This window comes from Scyliorhinus canicula, chromosome 3 (genome assembly GCF_902713615.1).
Source record: "Scyliorhinus canicula chromosome 3, sScyCan1.1, whole genome shotgun sequence".
In the NCBI taxonomy this organism is placed as follows: Eukaryota; Metazoa; Chordata; class Chondrichthyes; order Carcharhiniformes; family Scyliorhinidae; genus Scyliorhinus; species Scyliorhinus canicula.
Genome location: NC_052148.1, coordinates 253,321,975 through 253,342,617, shown reverse-complemented (window position 1 = coordinate 253,342,617; position 20,643 = coordinate 253,321,975). Strand labels below are relative to the sequence as shown.

The 20,643-nt window shown below is 48.5% G+C and overlaps 1 protein-coding gene across 1 annotated transcript in view; it reads left to right on the top strand.

Annotated features, from left to right (window-relative positions):
- Positions 1 to 20,643, top strand: part of LOC119963440 (serine/threonine-protein kinase 32B-like) — a 411,699-nt gene that overhangs the window by 111,915 nt on the left and 279,141 nt on the right. The window contains exon 2 of the mRNA XM_038792576.1: positions 4,231 to 4,286. Coding sequence (XP_038648504.1) covers positions 4,231 to 4,286 — 56 coding nt within the window. The remainder of the gene's footprint in view (positions 1 to 4,230; positions 4,287 to 20,643) is intronic.

Sequence of the window (20,643 nt, the reverse complement as noted above, 5' to 3'; positions counted from 1 at the left end):
CCTCCCATGGTAGAGGAACAGGGAATGAGGGACTTTGGACACATGGATAGATTGAGGTAGGTCCTTTGACAATGGGAAAGAAGGTATGAGAGAAATCTTCACGTTCATGAAAGATCTGGTAAGGATTTGGGGCAGCATGGTAGCATAGTGGTTAGCACAATTTCTTCACAGCTTCAAGATCCTAGGTTCGATTCCCGGCTTGGGTCACTGTCTGTGTGGAGTCTGCACGTTCTCCCGGTGTGTGCGTGGGTTTCCGCCGAGTGCTCCGGTTTCCTCCCACAGTCCAAATATGTGCAGGTTAGGTGGATTGGCCGTGCTAAATTGCCCTTAGTGTCCAAAGTTGCACAGTGTTGGGTGGGGTTACTGGGTTATGGGGATGGGGCGGAGGTGTGGGTAGGGTGCTCTTTCCAAGAGCTGGTGCTGACTTGATGGGCCAAATGGCCTCCTTCTTCACTGTAAATTCTATGAATCTATGAATAAATATAGATAAGGAGAAACTGGAAGGGTTAAAAACCAAAGGATACCATTTTATGGTGATTTGCAAAGGGACCAATGGCAATATGAGGGAAAACTTTTTTATGCAACAGTTGGTTAGAATCTGGATACACAGCCTGAGCGTACGTTGGAGACATTCAATCTGTTTTTATATAAATTTAGTGTACCCAATTATTTTTTTCCAATTAAGGGGCAATTTAGCATGGCCAATTCACCTAACCTGCACATCTTTGGGTTGTGGGGGTGAAACCCATGAAGACACGGGGAGAATGTGCAAACTCCACACAGACAGTGACCGGGGGCCGGGATCGAACCTGGGTCCTCGGCACCGTGAGGCAGCAGTGCTAACCACAGCGCCATTGTGCTGCCCGGAGACATTCAATCTTGGCTTTCATCCTGCAGTGAAATTAACATACTGTCCGAGTGCAAATGCACCTCTGATGTAACAGTGCTAACATCTGTCTCTGGGACTCACTGGTACTTAGAGGGTTCATATTTCATCAAAGCATATTAAAAAAGAAACATATTGCAGGATTTATTTATTACACCCAATTTAAAATACTGCTGCAAGCAACTTTAGCATACAGCATTGATAGTCCCAGCACTGGCTACAAAGTACCTGTCCCATTTGAATAGAAAAACTTCACACAGAAATGTTTTTATATGTTAATGCAAGCAATTAATGTTAATATCATGCTCGATGCTGACAAGGTATTCAAATGATAAAGTGTTAACAACTCAAGAATATAAAATAAAACAGATCAAAGTAACGAGCAGCAGTGTGTTAAAAAACAATGATTTGTCTCGAGGAAAGCTAATGGAATAAAACCAAAATGATGGAAATCACTGAGGCGTCACCCTCGGAGAATTTAATGTTTTGGGCGGGATTCTCCGACCACCCCCGGCAATTCTCCCGGCCCTGATGGGCCGAGCGGCTGCCCGTTTTCGGTCAGTCCTGCCGGCGTGAAATGGACATGGTCCATCATGGCGGGACCTGTCTGGTAGTCCATCTATCGGAGTCCTCGGGGGGGGTGGCACGGGAGGATCCGGCCCCGAGGAGGACCCCCACGGTGGCCTAGCCTGTGATCGGGGCCCACCGATCTGCGGGCAGGCCTGTGCCATGGGGGCACTTTTTCCCTCCCCGTCAGCCTCTGTAGGGCTGGTGTGGAGAAGAAACCCCCTGAGCATGCGCAGGAAACACGCCGGCAGTTCTGCGCATGCGCCAACTCACACCGGCCCACGGAGGTCCTTCGTCGCCGGTTGGCACGGCGCCAACCCCTCCATCATCGGCTTAGCCCCCGGAAGTGCGGAGGATTCTGCAACTTCCGGGCGGCCCGACGCTGGAGTGGTTTGTGCTGCTCTTGGCGCCGGTGTCGGACTATTCGACCAGTTGCGGGAGAATCCCGCCCATTGACTTTACATCAGAACTGAAACACTAACTATGTTTTCCTCTCCACGGATGCGGTCTGACGTTCTGAGTGTTCCCAAAAGGTCTTTATGAACCGTTGGAATTTTCTGACAGTCTGACAGCTTTGAGGTCACAATCACACCGCTTTTTATTTCCAGCCTTGTTATTAGTTGAATTCCACTCCATTGGCTGCCAAGGTGAGAGCAGTACTCACATTCTCTGGTTGAGAAGATCATGATTGCTAGTCCAGTGACATAATTACCATGCTACTGGACCTCTATAATCAATGATCAAAAGGATCATTTGGAAGTGATATCCAAAGAAACAAAAATTTTCATAGCCATCTACGAAATGCTTTATAGCTTCTGAAATCTTGATGTCATTTGTATCTGGTTAACTAAGAAAGATCACAGCAATTCAATTCTTTTAAACATTTTCCTCAAATTTAAGCAATAAAAATGTATCCATTCTCTTCCGTAAGATCAGGACAGGAATGTGATAAACTGATATGTGCATTGCATGATATTGATGATGTGGAGATGCCGACGTTGGACTGGGTTGAGCACAGTAAGAAGTCTTACAACACCAGGTTAAAGTCCAACAGGTTTGTTTCAAACACTAGCTTTTGGAGCACTGCTCCTTCCTCAGGTGAATGGGTGTGTTTGAAACAAACCTGTTGGACTTTAACCTGGCATGATATTGAGTCATTGAGAACAGAGATTTTGAGGTTTGATCACTGGTTTATGCTGAATTAGTTGAACTCAAACCAATAATTGTGATGTTAATATTCGTCTCAGCATCTCCTGGTTTAACAAAAGGCACAAAAGAGTTGATTTGAGTTTCTGTTTGGTCGCCTAATTTAGGCCTTGATGTAAACAAGATTAGAATTGGCTCTGATGATCCGCAATGTCATCCAACACATCTCCTCTGGCAAAAATCAGGGCTTTGAACGGAGGTGGTAAATAATCAGAAAGATAAAGAATCCTAACTTAATGATATGGAAAAGTGATTCTGAAATTGTAACATTTTCCACAGAGAAAACAGGAGAGCAATGTTTTATAAAATTTTGCAGAAGCAGATTCCTGTAATTTAGACTTTAAAAAAAATATATATTTAGTGCTGATAGCAGTTACAGAAGCTTCTCAAAGATTCAAACATTTGTGGAAAACTACTATTAAATCCCCTTGATTTTAAATGTAGTTATAGCTTTCCACATTTGAAAAACAAGATTAAATGATTGTTTTTGCTTATTGCCTTTTGCATATGATTAATTCAGACTAGCAAAGAGAAATGTGTCACTTCCACTGCACCCAGGCCTTGGCTTCATTCCTAATTTTCATGTTGTCGGGCAGCGCGGTGGCACAGTGGTTAGCATTGCTGCCTCACAGTGCCGAGGTCTCAGGTTCGATTCCAGCTCTGGGACACTGTCTGTGTGGAGTTTGCACATTCTCCCCGTGTTTGTGTGGGTTTCGCCCCCACAGCCCAAAGATGTGCAAGATGGGTTGATTGGCCACGCTAAATTGCCCTTTAATTGGAAAAAATGAATTGGGTACACTAAATTTAAAAAAAATGTTATCCTTGGCAACATCACCTGCAAGCATATGATCCACTTCAATAGCACCCACCTCTAATTCTGTCTTTGCTCTCTATTCCACAATTGCCACTATGCTGTTCGATGAAGTTTCTGTTCTCAGATCCCGAGTAAGCCAGAACATTCTGGCATACAATATTGGCATGGTTGCAGCTACCCTGTTTAGCGTTAATAAGAAAAGTTGTGCCTCAGGCTCTGATTCCATCTCCCTCCCTAGGTGTACATTTGAACTCAAACCAGATGGTGCACAATTGTGGGGCCCTGAACTGAGCTTTGAATCCCACATCTGGCCCAGCGCCAAGTTGGCTTACTCCTACCTCTAGGACATCACTTCCCTGTCCCTCTGCCTCACCACCACCCATGCTGAAGGCCTAACTTTCGTGCCAAAAGCTTTACTACCCCTCTCTTAATATTCAAAATCCTTTCCAAAGCTTATATTTTCAATTATGTCTGCTGTCACTTCTTCTAGCTTCATCTTTGATGTCTATCGTTCCTGCTGTAAAGTGCCTTGAGACATTTAGTTGCATGAAAAACACTACTTAAGTGCAAATTGTTTCGGCAGCAGCTTCAAAGTTACCTTGGGCAATGGTAATGAGATAACGTTTGCATTAATTCTCCAGAATCTTTGAATTGGCTCATCTTGTTGTACGTAGATATCTTTCAAAGATATCTGAAAACTAAAGTCAATTTTAACGATTGTGCTAAATCTGTTCCTTTTGTTTTTTTCCTCTTACAGTTAACTTTGACCACTTTCAGATCCTTCGAGCAATTGGAAAAGGAAGTTTTGGAAAGGTAAATTTTTTTTTTAATGCTCTTTACTGAAACAATTAACAGTGATATATAATTATTCACAGCATTTGGGCATATGTAAACAAAGTATACTCACAACATAGAATAATACGGAATAAGATGCTTCATTCAAAACATCCAATCTTTTTATGTACTGTAAAATTGGTTGCATCTCCAGAGAAAATATAATTGTTTTATCCTCTGTAATTCGAGTAACGCAGTGTTCAGGATGTTAACAGCTGGCCCGTATGGCTATTTGGGAATTCAGTTGAGGCTAATTACATTTTTGATTGATAAATAAAAATTACTCGTAGATTGTCACAGTAGGGAATGCAATCGCAATGCTTATATTCTCATGCTGAATAGTCTGCCTTTTTGTGTGTCTGTTGATAAAATGGTAAAGCAGAAAACAGAGTGGCAAGTATTTTCTGATCTTTTGAAGCACCTTACAATTTGGGTTACTGTATACTAGAATGGTGCAGACCATGATTAAAGAACCTCTGACTTCAGCACCATGGAAACAGTAGCAACACTGGCCAGCGGAATTGTCATCAATTGGAATAAGCGCTCCAGGCTAGCAGAAGAAAAAAAGCCCAATCAATAATGAATAGTTCCCAGGAACATAGATCGCGAATCAGCCATCGTGTCACTGAGTGGTAGAACAGGCTGGAGGAGTTAAATGACCTACTCCTATATCCTGTGTTCCCATCATGGCAAAAGAGCAATCAGCCATCAACACACTTTCTGGATGGAGAGAAAGAATAGGCTGGGTACACCTTGTTGTGAAAGTCAACATTCTCAGTGATGGATCTCCCACTCGCAATTGCTGGACAAAAGCCCAGAAGCTGTCCTAAGATGTGCTGCTTGTGATAAATCCATGCAGAATTCCAAGCTTTGATAATAGAGGAAGATTGCAAACTTCTGCTCTGAGCTCCTGATGTCCGTGCTGTGGAACCTTTAGAGAGAAACCGGACTTCTGTATAAAGGGCATAAATTCAAAGTTCGCAACTGACGCAAATTTAGAAATGCTGGGCGCGATCCACCGCCCGCGCCATGCCCCCATCAGCCGAAGATGCCAGGAAAGGCCCCTTCCAGAATCTTGCCATGTCTTGCGTGGTCTAATGGGGTCTTGCGAAATGTTTTGACCTGAATCCCACCCATTGTGGCAAATCTGCATGTTAGAGCGGGTAGCTAGTCTCACTCTAATATGCAGCTCACCTGATCTACCCGAGGCATTGGGTTCTAACCCCCTTCACCTCCAAAACCTTAGGCCAGCGCCGTTCAGTACTCGTTCCAACAAACGGCGCCCATATGGAACGGCACTTTGGGGGGGGGGGTCTGCCAGGGGAGTGGAGGCCCCCAGGTAGTTGCCCTCTGGGCAGGCGGCACCCTGACACTGCTGGTGCCATTCAAGCACCCTGGCAGTACAAGCCTGGCACCCTGCATTGCCACCTGGGAGCTAGCCTGGCACTGCCAATGTGCCCACAGTGGCACTGCCAGGCTTGCAGTGATGCTGCATTGGTGCTGGGCTGGTATTGTGCCCATGCTGGGGGTTGGGCCCAGGGGTGCCACGCCCATGTCAGGTGGGGTGCATGGAGGGCATGGGTCCCCTTATTCATGGATTGGGGGGTCCAGGGGGTCACTTCAGGCCGGGGTTGGGGGTCAAGAGGTCGGGCCTCCTGCTCTGAGGAATTCTGACGAGCAGAGCTCCTCCGTGCAGGAAATGGACTAAGTGCAGACGCGGCTGGGTATCTTACCCGCTAAGGCCCCGGGTTGCAATAAAGTTCCGTTTGATAGCGTGGTCTTTCTCGATGCTGCGAGTGCCAGGAAACCCGGCTACACACGCTCAACACGGGACTTTGTTGCAATTCGGTTAGAATGCGCCCTTAGTATACGGTGGGGAAGATAGTGACAGACATCAGGAGGTCAGAGACAGACTGGTCAGATGGACAGATGGGGCTGAATTTTCCAATGGGTGTTGGGAACCTGATCTTGGGCCCAGATGTGGAACCACAGCCTACCCAGATCATCAGTGTAGATGCCAGTGGAATCTTCTGGAATGGGCTAACGTGCAGCACCTTGAGCCAAATTATTTTTCGATGTCTAACTGAAAATACAAATAGGAATAGATAATGATCATACTTGCCTTATGCTTTGCCTATTATTTATTTGGAAATGTGGAGAGCTAGTTTCTTTTAACATGATTTTAAATCCTATTTTTATTTTTCTGTGTTTCTCACTCAGTGTCCAAATACATACACACAATTCACCTGATTAAGTTTCTACTTTCACAGCTAATTTTCACTTAAGACAGGAAATGCTTCGGATCATAAAGATTTGGTGAAGAATGTGCAATTTCTGGAGCTTGCTATTTGCTTCTCACTGAACTACATGATCTATATATTCTAACTTTCCCCAGCTTTTCTGTTTACTATAATGGGTGAATAGACTGGGTATGGAGTTATGTCGATGATAACGTATGACTGATATTAGTTAGTCGTGTGCTGGACTCTCTCTCTCTTTGGAGACACTGAGTTCAGGTGCAACATACCTACTCTGTAACCCTTTTAGATGTACTGCTGCTAAACTAGTTTAAAGCAGGTAGCAGAGAATGATGATAGTCTCGAAGGAAAGATCGGTCATGCCTACCAGTAACCAAGAACACTGCGAAGAGTCCACGGATCATGGGGATTATCCAAAACATCTGCCCTGACTCTACGTCAGGGTATATTTCACAGTGCCCACAATACCTTGCCTAGGTAACCATGACTCATGTCTGACACAAGACAGGTAATGTCAGTAGGTTGTTTGCATGTAAGACACTAAATCAAGCTGGATCCTATTCTCACTCAGCGTCCAAATACATACGTACAGTTCACCTCCATCTTTGACAAAGAGTCATCGGTCTCGAAACGTTAGCTCTTTTCTCTCCCTACAGATGCTGCCAGACCTGCTGAGATTTTCCAGCATTTTCTCTTTCATTTCATCTCCAGCACTGCTCACAGGCTAGTGCTGATCAGATGCATGAACCCTGAAAAAGTCCTCTCTTCTAAACACAGAACCAATAAGGCCAATATTTATCACTCTCTTATCCTCAGCTGAGATCAACATTCCAGCCAGAAACTGAATTTGGATCTTTGAAGACTAAGAATAGGACTAAGCCATTAGAGAATGCAAGGTTGGGAAATGGGATAATGGGTTCATTCATTTCCATATAACTTTTCATGCATGGATTCAAGTATTCACAATCTATTTTAATGACTTTGAAGAAGAGACCAAGAGTAACGTATTCAAGTTGATGCTGATGTGAAATGCAAAGGGGATTGGAGCACAAGAATAAGGAGGTCTTGCCACAAATGTATCGAGATTGATGAAATCACACCTAGAGTACTGTGCACAGTTTTGGGCTCCATATTTAAGGATCTAATTGCATTGGAGGTGCTACAGCAAAGCTTCACTACAATGAGAAGAGAGGCCTATGTTGAGAGGCTGAGTACATTGGGTTTATATTCTCTGGAGGTTAGGAGAATGAGAGGCAATCTCAACGAAACAGACAAAATTCTGAAGATGCTTGGCAGGATAGAGGTTGTTGCCTCTGCCTGGGTACTCTAAAATAGGGATGGGGGTGCACATGGATTATGGGGTCATTTAGGACTGAGATGAGGAGAAATGTCTTCACTCAGAGGGTTGTGAATCTTTGGAATTCTCTGCCCCAGACGGCTATGGATGCTCCACCATTGAATATGTTTAAGGCTGGAATAGACAGATTTTTGATCTTCATAGATTCACAGACGTTTACAAAATAGAAGGAAGCTCATTGTGCCTATGCCAGTCAACAAAGATCTGACTCAACTAATCCCATTTTCCAGCGCTTGACTCAGAGCCCTGGAGGTTATGACAGTGCGGGTAAATATCTAAACACTTCTTAAATGTCACTTCTTCAGACAGTGAGTTCCAGACTCCCTCTACCTTTTGGGTGAAAATGTTTCTCTTCAACTCCTCTCTCAACCCTCTATATCTTACCTTAAATCTATTCCCCTGGTTATTGAACCTTCTACTAATGGAAAAAGTACTTTCCTATCCACCCTGTCTATGCCCTGCATAATCTTAAACGTCTCTATTAGGCCCCCTCTCAACCTTCGCTGTTCCGAGGAAAACAATCCTTCTATCAGGGATCGAGGTGTATCGCAAATTGGCGGGAAAGTAGAGTTGAAGCAGAAGATTGGTTGTGATGATATTGAATGGCAGAGCAGGGTCGCCGAGCTATTTGACCTACTCCTATTTTTTACAATTCTTTTACAGGACGTGGGTGTCGCTGGTTAGGTCAGCATTTATTACCCATCCCTAATTGCCCGTCAGAAGGTGGTGATGAGTTGCCTTCTTGAACCACTGCAGTCCTTGAGGTGTAGGTACACACAATGTTTTGTTAGGGAGGGAGTTCCAGGATGTAGTTCCAGCGACAGTGAAGGAAAGGCGATATATTTCCAAGTCAGGGTGGTGTGAGTGATTTGGAGGGGAACCTTCAGCTGGTGGGGTTCCCAGGTATCTGCTGCTCTTTTCCTTCTAGACGGTAGAGGTCGTGGGTTTGGAAGGTGTTGTCTAAGGAACCTTCATGACTTACAGCGGTGCATCTTGTAGATGGACACATGGCTGCCACTGTTCATCGGTGGTGGAAGGTTTGAATGTTTGTGGAAGGGGGAGCAATCAAGTGGGCTGATTTGTCCTGGATGGTGTCCAGCTTCTTGAGTGTTGTTGGATCTGCACTCGTCCAGGCGCGTGGAGAGTATTCCATTACACTCCAGACTTATGCTTTGTAGATGGTGGACAGGATTTGGGGGGGGGGTCAGGAGGTGAGTTATTCACCGTAGGATTCCTAACCTTTGATGTGCCCTGGTAGCCACAGTATTAATGTGGCTAGTCCAGTTTAGTTTCTGATCAATGGTAACCCTCAGAATGTTGATTGTGATTCAGTGAGGGTAATGCCATTGAATGTCAAGGGGCGATGGTTAGATCCTCTCTTGCAGGAGATGGCCATTGTCTGGCACTTGTTTGGCGCAAATATAACTTGCCAATTGTCAGCCCAAGCATGAATATTGTCAAGGTCTTGCTGCATTTGGACATGGACTGCTTCATTATCTAAGGAGTCGCGAATGGTGCTGAACATTGTGCAGTCATCCGCAAACACCCTCACCTCTGACCCTATGATGGATAGGAGGTCATTGATGAAGCAGCTGAAGATGATTGGGCCTAGGACGCTACCCTGAGGAACTCCTGCAGTGATGTCCTGGTGCTGATATGATTGACCTCCAACCAGCACAATCATCTTCCTTTGTGCCAGGTATCACTCCAACCAGCAGAGAGTTTTCCTCCTGATTTCCATTATTATATTCTTATGTAATCATTTCTGTTGTTATTCAGCAATTTCTACTGGTCAACAGTGCCTTCAATGGTAATCTATCTGTTTAATTTACAGAAGATAGATTGATTCTATATTTTTGGCACATCCAGTTGTTTTTGTCACAGTTTGCAATTATACAATGTTGGCATATCAATATGATTCAATTGGCTGAATTGCAAAGCTACTGCAGTTAAGTTATCGTTTTTCCCAGAATCATTTCCATACATCTTCAATTTACCCTTAGGTTTCACTTTTAATTCAAGTCATCATCACTCAACACCTCAACACTACTTCAGTCTAATTCATCTAGATGTGACTCAGTATTTAACAAAGATAACGATACAGCCTTAGTTGCTCAAATATTATTGTCCAAGCCCATCTTAAACTAATTATTTTGGAAAATACACACTTGCCAGTGTAACATAAATCGGTCTGTCTGTCTGTCTGTCCGTCTGTCCGGCAAACGTGAAACTGTTATTAATTTTATGTAAACCTGGTAAACCCCCCCCCCCCCCCTCAGTTACATCCACTGGCATACAAGAATGTTATTCCAGAGGGGGGAGGGACAGCTAAACCTAGGAGGTAGGAAAGGCGAACCACAGGGAGGGGGGGTGGGGGCAGAGGGGGGAGAGGGGGGAGTAGAGGGAAGAGACAGGGAACAATAGAGGAGAACTAGGGAGGGGGAGAGGGGAAACAGGGAAATGTTAACAAACTTGGCATCCACAGGAACAGAGAAAACGGGGAAGACGGGAGGGCCTCAGAAGCACGAGACGACAATGGCAGCGAACTCCGTCCGGGAGAAACAAGGGACAACACCACGAACGGATGCCTACATATGTGTGTAAATAACTTTGCCAAGTGTACAGAGCTGCTGCTGTTGAGCACAATACCGTCCGTTGACTTCTCGGGGAAAATTAAAACGTCAGCAGCAGCAGCGACCCATGGGGGTGGGGGGGGGGGGGGGGGGTGGTGAGGGGGGGGGGGGGGGTGCTCCGTTAGGAGGGTGTGGGATGACTGAGGCGCGTTGGGTAATGTCTAGTTAATTGCTGTTGTATATTCTCTTTCTGCACTATGGTAATGTTCACTCTAATTTGCTGTGTTAAGATTATTACTATTTCTTATGAAAATTTTTTCAAAACCTTAATAAAAATTAAAAAAAAAAAAGAATGTTATTCCAATTGGGAAGCAATTGTTTTTGTCATTTTAAACTGCGTGATCCCAGGATAACAATAAAGTCTGAACTGTGGGCAAAAGACAGGTTTTGAAAATTTGGTCATTGGCAGTTTGGTGCATGCTGGGTTGTTGTTGTCAAGGACTATTTCATAGAACATATTACTTGTCTGTGGTCCTGCCTTCAGTATTTGTACAATTCTTTACCGCAAGTGACTGCCAAGGCCAGGGCTACAACCAACATGAAGAGGGAATCAGTTAAGTATTTCAAAGTAATCAGTGTAATAAATGTAAGGGAACAAGAGATAGCTGCAGTCGAAATCCAATGGGTAAATTGGCCGTCTAACATTTCTTTTGAAGGTTGAATTATTGAAACTTTTTTGAACTCTTTGAAGATGGATTTTTGTGGGATGTTATAATAATAATAATCTTTATTATTGTCACAAGTAGGCTTACAGTAATACTGCAACGCAGTTACTGTGAAACACCCCTAGTCACCACATTCTGGCGCTCGTTCGGGTACACAGAGGGAGAGTTCAGAATGTTTAATTCGCCTAACAAGCACGTCTTTTGGGACTTGTAGGAGGAAACCGGTGCACCCGTAGGAAACCCACGCAGACACGAGGAGAACGCGCAGACTCCGCACAGACAGTGACCAAGCCGGGCATCGAACCTGGGACCCTGGTGCTGTGAAGCAATAGTGCTAATCCCCGTGCTACTGTGCTTTTTTTTACCGTGCTGTTCTTCCCATCACCAAACTAACATCGGTGAGCAGATTATTGCTGAATAAGTGCCACTTGGTAACACTGTCAAAGACTCCACCCATCACTTTGCTGATGATTGTGAGTTGATTGATGGAGCAGCAATTGGCCGGATTGGATTTGGCCTGCTTTTTGTGGGACAGGACATATCTGGGAAAAATCCCACTTTGTCGGTTAGATGTCAAGTATTGTAACTTTACTGGGACAGTTTGACTCAAGGCCTGACTCATTCTACAAGATAGCTTCAGCACCACAGCTCAAATGTCATTGGGGACTATAGCATTTATTGTAATGGGGCACTCCGCTGTTTCTTGATATGATGCTTGAACATAATTTGTAGTACTGAGGACTCCCAACAGTTTTACCCAATTTCTTTGTTAAAGATTTCCATAGGGGCTGGTTTAGCTCACTGGGCTAAATTGCTGGCTTTTAAAGCAGACCAAGCAGGCCAGCAGCACGGATCGATTCCCGTGTCAGCCTCCCCGGACAGGTGCCGGAATGTGGCGACTAGGAGCTTTTCACAGTAACTTCATTGAAGCCTACTCGTGACAATAAGCGATTTTCATTTCATATCAGGTGCCCACTTTCAATGTTAACATTCCTCGTTCATGCATTGCATGCCTACTTGTGAAGCTGACCACCCCCGTGCACCCTACCCCACCCCCCAACCCAGTGTAATCTGCATTAGGGAGATATTAATCTTTTTCTGCCAGACAATTTTCCATGCGACCATTCCAAGTAAGGTTCTTAATTTCAGGCTAATTTTAGGGCAATGCGGTAGCACAAGGGGATAGCACTGTGGCTTCACAGCGCCAGGGTCCCAGGTTCGATTCCTGCTAGGTCACTGTCTGTGCAAAGTTTGCACGCTGTCTGCGTGGGTTTCCTCTGGGTGCTCTGGTTTCCTCCTGCAGTCCAAAGACGTGCAGGTTAGGTGGATTGGCCATGATAAATTGCTCTTAGTGACCAAAAAGGTTTGGAGGGGTTATTGGGTTACGGGGTTATGGTGGAAGTGAGGGCTTAAGTGGATCGATGCAGAGTTGATGTACTGAAAGGCCTGTATGTTAATGTGAAATTATGGGAATTTTACCTTGTGGTGGTCCAGTTTTGGCACAAAGTGCCGTTGAACTCGGGCCACAATTATGGCGACACATCCAGCAAGAAACACCCCACCAAACGCTCCCAAAGTGACACTTAGAAATGTTTCCGTTGAACCGTGTCGCTAGAGAATATTTGATCACTGCAAACCTTGATTATATTCGGGATCCTGTGCAATTGATTCAGAGATTCAGGGTGAGTAGAGAAAAAGCTGTGAGCTCAGTTATGGTGAAGCCTTGGAGGATTGGCAGCGACAACATACTGAGTGGTGAAGATCTCAGTATTCCATTCATCAGGAGGTGAAAATATTTAATCCAAGATTTATGTTGATGATGTGGATTTGTTGAGTTCTGACACATTTCAGTTACTGTTAGAACATTGGCTTAAATGCCACTGTAGTTTTCAGTGACTGAACTCATTGCAATGACATGTTCTATCTAACATCATTTCAAATTATTACCAGCGAATTATTTTGTTGAGTAATGGGAAAGCAGTGGCGTACCGATATTGTCACTGGATTAGTAATCCAGAGAACCGGGATAATGCATTGGGGACCCGGATTCTAATCCCATCGTGACAAATGGTGAAATTTGAATTCAATAAAACAAATCTGACCGTGAAACCATTGTCAAAGACCCACCTGGTTCACTAATGTCCTGAAGGGAAGGAAATCTGCCATCATTACCTGGCCTGGCCTAGACATTACTCCAGACCCACAGAGATGTGATTGACTCTTAAAGGCCCTCAATCAAGCCACTCAGTTCAAGGGCAAATAGGAATGGGCAATAAAAGCTGGTCTTGCCAGCCACGCCCATAACCCATGACTGAATAAAAACAAAGGGCACGATTTAAAGGAAACGTTTCCAAGGGCGCGCTGTAATGGCCGCATTGTGCTTAAGCAAGAGTGCGTCGAAACCATTAGATCATGGGGGAGGCCAAAATTGAGAACCACCCTGGGCGTGATCTGTTTGCAATATAACCGTCCAGCTCCCATTGGCGAAATCAGGATCCCAATTCAGTGTGGCGAGAAAACCAATAATCACCACTTAAACCCAATCTCCATACAATTAATGGGAGCAACACCCTATCAACAGCCCCCCCTCCCTCACAAAGGCGCAAATAAGTATTTATTTTTAAAAACAAAAACGTGAAGCTGGAGGGAGAGCTGCTGCGGGGATCTGAGGAGGTGAGTAGCCATCTTCGCTCCCAGGCAAAGAGCTGAGGGCCACCAGGTCGCCAGCCTTGGGCGGGGTGGGCGGCCATTGGTGGTGGGGGGAGGGTGCAAAGCAGGGGCGGTGGCGGCCCATGGCCTGGGCTGGGGGGGTTGGGGTTGGGGTTGGGGTGCGGGAGGTGGGTGTCTCAGCGCCCGCGGATCCACCATGCCAACCCCTGGTTCATGTGGTCCTGTTCCGGTGGCAACACCAGCTCCTGCCCACCTGCCCCACCGACCACCCATAACTCCCATTGGCCGCAGAAGCCCCTGGCTGTGTGGCTGAAAGCTATTATTAATTGGAAATTGGCAACCTTAGTAATTGAGTGCTTCACACATCCAAGGTGGATCCCCGTGTGCCATGTAGAATGTGGGGGTTATTGTCTTGCATCACAATCAGACCATGATGCTGGGACACTGTACCTGAACACTGCAGGAGGCAACACCACAGACGCAGTGATCAACATCTGAACACCCAGGGGCTGGTGTGTGCACCGGGAAGGGACCCACCACCCGGTCCAGGTAACGTTATGTGCAGGTGTCTGGGGTACAGGATGTGGGGTCCGGTGAGCATGGGCTCCCGCTGTGGCAGGGCGTGGGGAGTGGGAGAGGAGGGAACAATGGGGGGACTGGAGGGTACTGGGGTAGGGGACACCACTGGTTGTCTGTCTCACAACCTCTTACAATTCCTTTCAGATATTAAACAGTATGGACAATATCTTGGACCCTGTGGAAACTGCCCTTTTCCTGCTGCTGGCAGGCTTGGCGGCCAGATGCTGGAGGAGGCAACGGTAGCAGCGTCAACAGAGTCTCAAGGCGGCAGCCCATGTGCAGGGCACTTGTAAAGCAGCTGCTGCACTATCAGTTACAACGAGACGAGAGTAGAATGTAATCAAGGCTTTATTACACGGAGATGTGTGGCCTCCTACAGCAGCTGATGAAATGGCTGCTGTATGGAGGCACACATATTTATACTCCGCCTACTGGGTGGAGCCAGCAGGCAGGGATCTACCCCCGTACCTGTAGTACAGGGGCCTTACCGTAAAACCCAAATATATATACAGTATATACATCAGTGGTGACTAGCACATTCACCCCCTGTTAAAAATGAGTCCAGCAGGGGTGGTGGAGAACTACATACAGACAAGTTGCTTTTAAAATCACAGAGAATATTACAAATTGAGGCGGTCCGGTGCCTTGATCTGTCATCGAGAGCGCCGCACTGCTGGTGGCGACTCAGGCGTCGGCTTGCTCTCTGGTGACTCCTTGAGCGTGTCAAAATCATCTTCATCCCCGGGTGGGAGCAAGGGGAGGACAGATTGTCCTGGAGCGGGGGCTGCGGTGGGGTGCGCCGGGAGACAGGAGGGTGGCGCTGGGGCGGGGGGGTGTGTGTGGAACCAACTGGTGCCAGGTCCCTGAGGGAGACTGTGTCTTGGCTGCCGTCGGGGTACGCTACGTAAGCGTGCTGTGAGTTGGCGTGGAGTAGCTGTACCCTCTCAACCATCGGGTCAGCCTTGTGGAGTCGCACATGTCTATGAAGGAGAATGGGCCCTGGAGCTGCCAGCCAAGTTGGGAGGTGGACTTCCTGGGGAAGGCAAAGAGACATTCAGGGGTGGTTTCGTTAGTCGCGGTGCACAGGAACGACCAAATGGAGTGAAGTGCATCGGGGAGGGCCTCCTGCCAGCGGGAGGCCAGGAGATTTCTGGACTGTAGGGCCAGCTAGACGGCCCTCCAGACCGTCCCATTCTCCCGCTCCACCGGCCCGTTTCCCCTGGAATTGTAGCTGGTCATCCTGCTCGAGGCAATGCCCCAGTTGAGCAGGAACTGGCGCAGCTCATCGCTCATAAATGATGATCCCCGGTCGCTGTGGACGTAGGCGGGGAAACCGAACAGAGCGAAGATGGTGTTGAGGGCTTTGATGATGGTGACAGACATCATATCAGGTCATAGGACGGCAAAGGGGAATCGGGAATATTCGTCAACCACACTGAGGAAGGACGTGTTGCGGTCGGTGGAGGGGAGAGGTCCTTTGAAGTCCACACTGAGGCATTCAAAGGGGCGGGGGGCCTTCATCAGGTGCGCATGGTCTGGCCGGTAGAAAAGCGATTTACACTCTGCGCAGACCTGGCAGTCTCTGGTGACAGCCCTGACTTCCTTGATGGAGTAGGGCAGATTGCGGGCCTTAATGAAGTGGACAAAATGGGTGACTCCTGGGTGACAAAGATTGTCGTGCAGGGTCCGGAGTCGGTCCACTTGTGCGCTGGCACATGTACCTCGGGATAGGGCATCGGGGGGCTCGTTGAGCTTACCGGGCGATACAAAATCTCGTAGTTGTGGAGAGCTCGATCTTCCACCTCATGATTTGATTGTTTTTGATCTTGCCCTGCTGTGTATTATTAAACATGAAGGCAACTGACCGTTGGTCAGTGAGGAGAGTGAAACTCCTGCCGGCCTGGTAATGCCTCCAATGCCGCACAGCTTCAACGATGGCTTGGGCCTCCTTTTCGATGGAGGAGTGCCGAATTTCGGAGGCATGGAGGGTGTGGGAAAAGAATGCCACGGGCCTGCCTGCCTGGTTGAGGGTGGCGGCCAGCGCGACGTCTGATGCATCGCTCTCGACTTGGAAGGGGAGCGTCTCGTCGACCACGTGCATCGCGGCCTTGGCGATGTCGGCCTTGATACGGTTGAAGGCCTGGTGAGCCTCGGCCGTCAGTGGGAAAACGGTGGATTGGTTGAGTGGGCGGGCCTTGTCCGCATAGTTTGGGACACACTGGGCGTAATAAGAAAAGAACCCCAGGCATCGTTTGAGGGCATTGAAACAGTGGGGAGGGGGAGTTCCATGAGGGGGTGCATGCGATATATATACAGTATAGTACATCAGTGGTGACTACCACAGCAGCTCACCGCGGTGCGGTACGGCTGATAATAGCCATTGTTCGCAATGCGCTATGAAATCCAATGGGATCTTGCAAGACGTCGCGATGCAAATCCTTTCCCACTTTTTGGCAAATCTGCATAATAGAGCGAGACAGCTAGCCTCACTTTCATGAAAAATGAAAATCGCTTATTGTCACGAGTAGGCTTCAATGAAGTTACTGTGAAAAGCCCCTAGTCGCCACATTCCGGCGCCTGTCCGGGGAGGCTGGTACAGGAATCGAACTGTGCTGCTGGCCTGCTTGGTCTGCTTTAAAAGCCAGCGATTAGCCCAGTGATCTAAACCTGCCCCAACGCTAAACCAGCCCCTACATGTGTAGATTCCAGAGGTAACTGAGGATTTGGCATTCATTCCCTTCGCCTCTGGACCACGGGCAAGCGGTGTGAAACTCTGCTCCCCACAGATGGGGATCAGACGGCTCCTCAATGTACAAAACAGGTCCGAGGCTGCACATTCCAACTGAGGCCCTGTGCACATCGCGAGTCGCGTTGTTCAGCCATGTGTTTCGAGTGTCGGAAAACATGCAACTAAACATGCTTGCTGTGCGACTTTGTTCTCAATTCATTGAATCGAGCCCTTAGAATTTTTTTCATCACTGGGGAGCTGAACTCGTTGGTGTCAAACCGGCTCCTCAGAGATCAGGCCGCCATTGTGAAAGGGTGCCCCAATCGATAAGTGAGCCTGAGGGTACCCACTACCCACGGGCGGTGTCATCCCCCCCGCCCCCCGCCCCCAAACATATGGGTATTATGCAGCACCCCTCCAATTGAGGACACCCCGCTATGGTGTCACTGAGGGTCCCCCTTTTCGGGTCTCCCCACACCCCCTTTCAGGCCCTCCCCTTTCAGGAGCCCCACACTTCACAACCCCCAACCTTCTGAGACTCCTACATACCTGCTCTTCACCCCACCCTTCATAACTCACCATTCCTCCTTTCATGGGCATGGCCCCCCTGAAGCCCTGCCCCTTGCCGATGCCACCTTGCACCCAGGCATTACCATCCTGGCACCCTGGCTGTGCTGCTGCCAGTGCCACACAGGCACCTTGGCTGTACCAGGTGGCAGTGCCAGGGGGAGCTAGGGTGCCATCCTGCTATGTCCCTGACCACCCAAGAGCTTCCAATGGCCTGGAGTCCCCCAGGTGCCATCTGGTTCACGTTTGTGTGGACAGTACTAATCGGGGCCCGGCTGGGGTCTCCTTGGGGCGGCCGATAGATGCCGAGAGCCGGTTGGATCCGCCTCAGCACGGTTAATTGAGTTCTGGTTAGATTTCCAATGGTTAACAGCCATTGGAAATCCCAAGGGAGGCTTCTCCCAGCATTTACCAGCCAAATCCCACTCTGATTCCAGCGGGAAGCGGCCGGTAGATGCACCCGAAGGGACCGCCCTGAAAAAATGGTTTGCTTGCCCCATACTTTGTTTTGTGTTCTCAGCTCTGTGCGCTGTGCTGACAATTGCATTTCTTTTAAGTTGTGGCTGTGGTAGTCGGTATTAGGGGTATTACGGTACCCAGGTTGATGCTGTAAGACCATTGGTGTGGGAGGTACCTGAGACAGCAAGATCATTGGTGAAGCCTGCCTGCTGATTCTGCCCAGTAAGGCGGAGTATAAGAGCCTGTGTCTCCCTAGCAGCTGCATTCTGTACCTGCGCTGCTGGGGGAAACATCTAGTCCAATAAAGCCTTCAATTGTCATCCAATCTTGCTCCTGGAGTCATTGATCGAGCATCAATTTATTGGACTAGATTTTAAAGAATGGAGCTCCAAATCAAGCCGGAGTGTCTGCAACTCAGCCCCCACGCGGCAAACTCAGCGGCAACCTTCAAACACTTGCTGGTGTGCTTCAACAGATACATCAGGACGGCCACAACTACACCCACGGAAGACCAGAAACTGCAAGTTCTCCACTCGAGGGTGAGCCCAGAGATCTACACCCTCATCGAGGATGCGGACGAGTTCGAGGCCGCGATTGCCCTGTTGAAAGGACATTATATTCACCCAGTAAACCAGGTCTACGCCTGACATCTACTAGCGACGAGGCGACAAATCCCCGGGAAATCGCTGGAGGAATTCTATCGTGCGCTCCTGGTACTAGGTCGGAATTGTGACTGCCCGCACGTTTCAGCCAGAAACCACACAGAATGTTTGATCCAATAATGTTGCAGGTATGCTGTCCTCCCAAATCCGCCAGCGGTTGCTAGAGAAAGAGACACTAGGCCTCAAGGAGGCACGGGCCCTTGCTAGCTCGCTGGATGTGGCGTCCCGGAACGCCTGCGCGCACGTCACCGACCGCGCGGCAGACCCTTGGGCAGCGTGAAACCCCCCCCACGGCCGACCCCGTGCATCCCCCATCCCCCCACACGCTTGTGCTGCGTGGCTACCAAGCAACCCCAGGGGGCCCCGCTGTTATTTTTGCGGGCAAGCCAAGCACCCCCGGCAGCGCTGCCCGGCCCGCTCCTTCACCTGCAAAGGGTGCAGCAAAAAGGGCCATTTTGTGGCGGTATGCCAGGCCCGGTCGGTTGCCGCGGTCTCCGGGGGGGAACCGGGACCACCATCACAACTCCCTCCACGAGCTACGTGCGGCCATCGGGCGCCGCCATCTTCCTTTTCCCGAGCCACGTGCGGGCCCCGGGCGCCGCCATCTTGTTCCCCAGGGAACACGTTCGACGGGTGGGCGCTGCCATCTTGCACACCCCCAGCCATGTGCGACCAGTGGGCGCCGCCATCTTGGCTGGAGTCTCAGGACCCCGATTCGGATGACCACACACAACCCGAGGAAAATCTCAAACCACGACTCGCCTCGGTGACCCTGGACCAGTCTCGGCCCCGAATGATCTCGACCGTGACCGTGCTCATCAACGGGCGCAAAACATCCTGCCTGATCAACTCTGGGAGCACAGAGAGCTTCATACACCCCAACACGGTAAGGTGCTGTTCTCTTCCCATCCACCCAGTTAACCAAAGAATCTCCGTGGCCTCCAGATCTCACTCTGTAGAGATCAAAGGGTTCTGCGTAGCAAACCTCACGGTCCAGAGAAGGGAATTAAAAAATTTCCGGCTCTATACCCTTCCTCACCACTGCGCTGCCACGCTCCTTGGGTTAGATTTCCAATGCAACCTCCAGAGTTTAACTTTTAAATTCGGTGCCCCTGCCCCCCCCCCCCCCCCCCCCCCCACTGTCTGCAGCCCCCCCCCCCCCCCACTGTCTGCAGCCTTGCGACCCTCAAGGTCGATCTGCCTTCCCTTTTTGTGAACATCACTCCAGATTGCAAACCCGTCTCCACCAGGAGCAGATGGTACCGTGCCCAGGACCGGACCTTCAGTAGGTTGGAAGTCCAGCGGTTACTGAAGGAAGGTATTATCGAGGCTAGCAACAGCCCCTGGAGAGCTCAAGTAGTGGTTGTAAAGACCGGGGAGAAGCATAGGATGGTCATCGATTATAGTCAGACCATCAGCAGGTATATGCAGCTCGATGTGTACCCTCTCCCCCGCAGATCTGATTTGGTCCACAGTGGATCTCAAATCCGCCTACCACCAGCTCCCCATTCGCCTTAATACACTGCATTCGAAGCAGACGGGCGGCTCTACCACTTCCTAACGGCTCCCTTCGGTGTCACAAATGGAGTCTCGGTCTTCCAACGGGAGATGGACCGAATGTTTGACTGGTACGGTTTGCGGGCCACCGTTTCCGTACCTCGATAATGTCATCATCTGCGGCCACGACCAGCAGGACCACGACACCAATCTCCAAAAATTCCTCCATACCGCAAAAATCCTTAACCTAACCTACAACAA